At 41.6% G+C, this 6,488-nt stretch overlaps 1 protein-coding gene across 1 annotated transcript in view; it reads left to right on the forward strand.

Moving 5' to 3' along the window:
- CLEC11A (C-type lectin domain containing 11A) overlaps positions 1-4,139 on the forward strand; it is a 33,029-nt gene extending 28,890 nt beyond the window's left edge. The window contains exons 3-4 of the mRNA XM_032236798.1: positions 1,246-1,437; positions 2,716-4,139. Coding sequence (XP_032092689.1) covers positions 1,246-1,437; positions 2,716-3,116 — 593 coding nt within the window. The 3' untranslated portion in view covers positions 3,117-4,139. The remainder of the gene's footprint in view (positions 1-1,245; positions 1,438-2,715) is intronic.
- Positions 4,140-6,488: the final 2,349 nt, after the last annotated feature.

Raw genomic sequence — 6,488 nt, forward strand, 5'->3', positions numbered from 1 at the left:
TCAATGACTTACCACTATCATTCTAGGCTCAAACACAGTTGTAAGTCAAGGCCTATCTGCATCCTTGAAAAAGGCAATACCAAACTGCTTTGGCATCACTGCCAAAAGAACTAGATGGGTGTATGTGTGGTATCTGTAACTTAATAATCTTATCATGTGATGATTTTACAATGGAGGTGGAAATTGTTATATGAAGGCAGGCTAAAATGTAAACGCACATGCCAGAAATTATTCAAGAGTTGCTAAAGTACTCCCTGTAACTAGCTGTCCTTATGCCACTTTCTCTTGTTGTTATGTCTTCCCCCTCCATTTCTGCTGTATTAGACAACCTGTGACCCCTTGACTCACTGCTTCAGAATCCTTTCTTACCAGATTCCTCAATGCCTTCAACAATGGCAGCTTGTAATGTACTAGAAAAATTCTTTAAAAATTCAGAGAGACCTTTGAAGATGTATCTGCCTTGAAAGTAGCTGATGTTGAACTGTGTAGCATAGTCAAGCATCAGTTGACTACGGGAAATATTTCATATTTTTCCTATGTTTTTATGATAATGTTGTCATGTTTTATAAAATTTGCCAAATTTCAATTTTATACGAGTCCTGCAACTTACATTTTAGATGCATTCTGTAAGTTAGTCCATTTGAACTACTTTGGTTCAAAAGGTTTTGACCTGTGATGCACCATTTCACTCAGTTAAAGGTTACAGGAACAAGAGTTTTGGTAGTATATGTTGCATTGCAATTGGGTTTCCGTGTTTTCTGATTATGTATATGATTTTTGCAGAAATTTCAATCATGCTGTCCAAGGCTTCACTACAGACCATTTAGCCTTATTAGTGCTGGTGATTGTGGACATTTTGTCTACTCTTTGTCCAATGTAAAGAAATAGATTATCAGCAGGACAGCAAAATTAGTTGGTTGGTTTCAGAGTGATTTCCCCCTCCCGTTAATAAATAACTAAAGTTTTTCCAGTTTTTAAAGAACTGGAAAGATGGATATGGCCTGGGACTTAATCCAGTGCATAAACGTTTCTCATCTGATCCTAACATTCTTTAAAAAGATCCAATCCCTCTTCCCACTTTCCATTTCTCCTTAGTGTCCCTTTCCCTTATTTCTGTATTCTGATTCACTCCTGATGTATTCTCTTCCCTAGGTAAGATGACTCTAATATCTCTTGGTTTTCAAATCCTTAAAAATGGTAATTGCTTTCTTCTCTTTTTCATTCTTCCTCCTGATGCACAAGCAGTATCACGACTGAACAGTCTCGAGGCAGCGGTCCACCGTCTCAACGTGCAATTCTATCACATGGATGTGCGAGTGTCACAGTTCTCCCAAGGTCTGGCTGAATTGAAAGGGGGCCTGGCTGAGGCTAGTGAGTCACTTGTCTCTCTGAATGAAGTTGCCATACGCAATCAGAAAGAACTTGGACGCATTGATGGTGAGGATGAAAAAGGAGAGTGGAATCATTCCCCGCCCCCCAATTCTATAGCAATGTTTCTGAATTTCTGTTCCCAGAATTCCAGCCAGTATCTTGGTTGGGGAATTCTGGGAGTTGAGGTCCACTCATTGCTGAGACTGAGAAATGCTGTTCTATAGGATTTGCGTTACAATCCCAACATCTAAAAGCCCAGAATGGAGGAAAATTGCACTAGCAGTTTGCATGAAATTAATCCCAGCAACAACAAAGATGGTCAAGCTGAGCTTAGATCTCCAGGAGCATAAGTGTCTTTGATCTTCAATCTCCAAGGAATGGAGGACATTGTCCAGAATCTTTGGAAATTTGGAGATCACCCTGAGTGCTGGTTTCAGTTGCCAAATCCCTCCAAAAGGGAAAGCTCGCTACTTTATTTTACATAAAGCAGACATCCTACTTGAAAGAATCAGTTATAAATACTGCTTGCTGGGCTTGCTGATCTCCGCTATCTGCTGAGACAAAAAGATCAAAGGAAAGGTTATTCAAAGGGTTGTCTGAAATGGTGCATGAGTTGAGAGAACTAAAAGGAAGAATCCGGTTTTCAAGGTCATTCCTCTGCTGTTATGTCCACGGATGCAGTTGTGAAATATTGGACTAGAATTGATTGTGGAAAAACAGGTTTAGATTCAGCCACATAAAGTCACTGGATGACTTGGGTCTGATCATCCGTTTTGCCCAACCTATTTCACAGGCTTGCTGCTGTGTGGATAAAAGGAAAGCCTTATAAAACCTAGTAAATAAATTAATCATTGTTTATGCATTTCCCACAAACTTTTATAAAATTCATAGGGCAAGGATCTGGCCCTTTGCATTCTATATATCTCTAGGCGTTCTTAGCTAGTATAACACCACTAAGAGCCGTAGTGGTACAGTGGTTAGAATGTAGTATTGCAGGCTAACTCCGAGGTGGGTGAAATGAGGACCCAGACTGTGGGGGCAAGTTGCTGACTCAATTTGCTAAAAAATCTGTAAACCGCTTAGAGAGGGCTGAAAGCCCTATGAAGCGGTATATAAGTCTAATAAACAAACAAACAAACAAACAAACAAACAAACAAACTCTGCACACTATCAGGAGTTTGATCCTGACTGGGTCGACTCAGCCTTTCATTCTTCTGATGTCTGTAATGAAGACCCAGATTGTTAGGGCCAATGTGCGGATTCTATAAGCCAAAGCACTATGAAAAATATATAAGTCTAAGTGCTATTGCTATTACTACTAATCACTATCTTTGCCCAACCCAGGTTGCTTGCGTGGCCGGCGCACTCAAACTAAATGTTTCCTGATCTTCAAGCACTTTGAGGTCTACAATGCAGCCCAAAAACTTTGTGAAGCCAGAGGAGGGCATTTAGCCATGCCAGTGGATGATACCGAGTTGACTGTCCTGCGCCGCTATCTCTATGATGCTTTTCAGCCTTACAATTGGCCATCCTGGGTGGGCATCAATGACCGGCGTTCTGAAGGGTTGTGGCTTTTTGAGAATGGTCAACGTGTCTCTGTCTTTGACTGGTACCGAGACCATCTGGTGACTCAACCCAATGGTGGCATCCGTGAGAATTGTGTCTCCCTCAGCTCAGATGATGGGAAATGGTGGGACAATGACTGTGAAAGGCGCATGTATTACATCTGTGAATATCGCCTCTAGTGTTGTATCCCTTTTCAATGCTCAGTCCTTGGTTTTGGTTGCACTGGTGCCCTTTCCCTACTAGTCTATGGGTCCAGTGACAGCTACAAGTTCTGGATATTCCATGTCTCCCCAATTTTATACATGGATCTATTTGTTTCCCTTCTTCACCTGCCATACCCTCCCAGCTAATACTCTTCAAATGTAAGGAATGGCAGCTTCCTGGTATTTTTATCAAGATGAATTTTTCTGTACTGGGCAGGTTTTAGTCCCAAACAGATAGTATTTCATTTAGAAAGCAGCTGTATCCTACAGTCTGCAGAGAAAAAGGGATTTTTAAAAATTCTTTTATTAAAGTATGTAACATGTTCAGTGTCTAAAAGGGTTAACCCATGTTTTGCTTTGGAAGCCTTGAAAAAAACTAAAAAGGACACTAGAGCCCATCCTTCTTTGGTGACATTCCTGAATCACTGGCACGCCCCCTGCAGGCCACAAAAGACAATTTTTAAAAAAATGCCAGGCTCCTGGTGGTGGTGGTAGGGAATCACTTATTTAGCCCTAAGCAAACAGAAAAAATACATAAAGTGCCTCTTGCTTCTTTTTAGTGCGTAGTAAATCTGCAGTAACAGTTGAGTAGGAAATCAGTATTCATTACATGCCAAAGCCAGGGAAAAAAGCCTAGAATCTAAATCTGTATTGAAAATCCTCTGTCCACAATACCCTGTTCACTGACAACATGGAGATAACAGAATCCATTCCTCATTGGATCTCTTCAGGATCTCAAACTTAGTTGGGATCATTGTCTTCTGAAGTTTTAGCCCTTTGTCCTTACCCCAGTTAATTGATCCAGGCACTTAGTATTAGCAACGGACGAAAATATCCTTCTTGGAGCTTTTTCCCTACAGCCCTGCACTAGCAATTGCAGTTCGGATGAAAAAGGTTTCCATCCTATATGATTTGGCCCTGCAGGACTGCATGCAGCTCCTAAACCCATGATGGCGAACCTATGGCACGCGTGCCACAGGTGGCATACAGAGCCATATTAGCCAGCATGGCAGCCCTCAGCTCTGGCACACATGCATGATTTTTTTTGCCTTCCAGAGGGCTGGGGGAGGCCATTTTTGCCCTTCCAAGGCTTCAGGAAAGCTTCTGGAGCCCAGGAAGGGTGAAAACTCCCTCCTCCCATGGGGGTGTGTGTGCGCATGCATGCATTGTATTGGTGCACGCATGTTCAGGTAGGTGGGCACACGTGCGAGATAGCGTGCACAGGATTTTTGCACACTTTTACAAAAAGGTTAGCCATCACTCTTCTAAGCCCTTTTGAAAAAGCTGCTTCCAACTACAACATCGGAACATCAGCCCTGGAGTTCTGACCTTTTGAGGCACAAAATGAAATGTGGGGTACAAAACACCATGCAACATCAACAAATAAATTGCCATAAACTCTCCCTTAAACTAAGGAGGAAGTGGGAAGGAGCAGGGAACATCCATTCGTTTGATTCAGTCTGACCTACTTTGTACCATTACCCTACCCTTGAATGTTAACACTGCCAACCCAACCATATGCCATGGCCATATTAATGTGATGACTAAATCAATCTCCTTTTTAAAAGTTCTACATACTAAAAGAGGTTACAAACGATTCTACATTTCTCATAAAGACTGAAAGTGATGTAAGGATTCACAACTTTCTGAAAGCAGGATGAGTAACAGATAACTTGTTTCTATTTAATGCAATACTCCAAGAGTAAAAGCAAAATTATGTTGGGAGTTGAACTCTTGATGACTTACTCGGATGCATTAATGTGGCTGATGTTTCCCATTTCTATCCCCCTCCATTGTTTGCTGCTGTCTTCTACTGGGATATTTTTTTTCAAATTCCCTGTCATTCAACAGCCCTTGACTTTCTAGGTGACATCCCTCTGAGTATTGAGTACAGTCAACACAGCTTAGCTTTGTAAATCAGCCAAGGTTGGTTAGGTACTGTCACCAGCTGAGAACCATATTCTATTAGCTGTATCAAATCAGGGTCATATGAAGAAGGATGATGTCCAACAGTTGGTGGGCCTCATATCACCCACCAGATGCTACCAAACTACAACCTCCAGGAGCATGGCAATAATGGGACACGCTAAGAGATGCTATTCAGCAACTTGTAAAAAATCCCTGGGTGCCAACCCCTGCAGTTTTAGTAATAGTATTTGTCCTGGCTTAAGCATTAACTCTCTTGTGGCAATGGCCTCTATAGGGCAGCCTGACTTCTCTTTTGGCACTAAAACAATGGCTACTAAACACTCTTGATTCATAAAGGGACAGCCATGAACAATTTACCAGATGTGATCTGCAGACAGGCTATTTTTGGAACTGCTACGGGGCAGCTCCATAACTTCTATTATTCCTAGCCAATTTGAAGAAATGCTGGATGAGACTAGCAACCAAAGACAACAGAACTGGATTATAAAGTCAGAGGGTAATGTCTTATTCAAACAAGGCTAGAGGGGGACATTTTCTCGAGTTTTTAGCTCTACTGCATGCTTGGGTGTTGGTGACCTAAAGAATCACCACTCCTATTACAATCTGGAGAAAAAATTCTTCAGTCTTCCCACTCCCCCATCTTAGTACAAGATACACCATCTTTTTTAAGATAAAATGTTTTATTGTTGTTCTTTGAATTATCAATCCCCCCCCCCCAAATAAAACTTGTTTTAAAGTGAAGAGGAGGATTCTGCCTGTATAAATCTGTCTTCAGCTGTTCCTCTTTCATGTGATAACCAGTGGGGAAATTCAAATTTCTTTTCCACCGGTTCTGTGGATGTGGCTTGGTGGGCGGGGCAGGGGAAGGATATTGCAAAATCTTCATTCCCACCCCACTCTGGGGCCACCCAGAGGTGGCATTTGCCTGTTCTCTGTATTATTCAAAATTTCCGCTACCAGTTCTCCAGAACCTGTCAGAACCTGCTAGTGATAACCCTGAACTTTTTAATGTGTACTAACAGGAGAGGGTATGACATAGGAAGAATAAGGAAGGCATTACATGGGGAAGGGCATGATCAAGTCTAGTGGTTAAGGCACCAAGCTAGAAAATGGGAGACTGTGAGTTCTAGTCCTGTCTTAACCATGAAAGCCAGCTAGGTGATCTTGGGAGAATGGGACAGTCACTTTCACAGCCCAACTTATCTAACAGGGTTCTTATTGTGCTGGGGAAAACAGAAAATTGGATATATTTGCCACCTTGAATTATTTGTAAAAATAATAAAGGAGGGGTATAAATAAATAAAATAGAGAAGTGGTTAATACTTTCTTTGGTTTAAATGGCGATTGTCCCTCAAATGGAAGGAAGGCCAGAGGAATCATAGTACTTTTCTAGCATCCTTTCTTCTTTTGGCTCTGTAT

The sequence above is a fragment of the Thamnophis elegans genome, chromosome Z (genome assembly GCF_009769535.1).
Source record: "Thamnophis elegans isolate rThaEle1 chromosome Z, rThaEle1.pri, whole genome shotgun sequence".
NCBI lineage: Eukaryota > Metazoa > Chordata > Lepidosauria > Squamata > Colubridae > Thamnophis > Thamnophis elegans.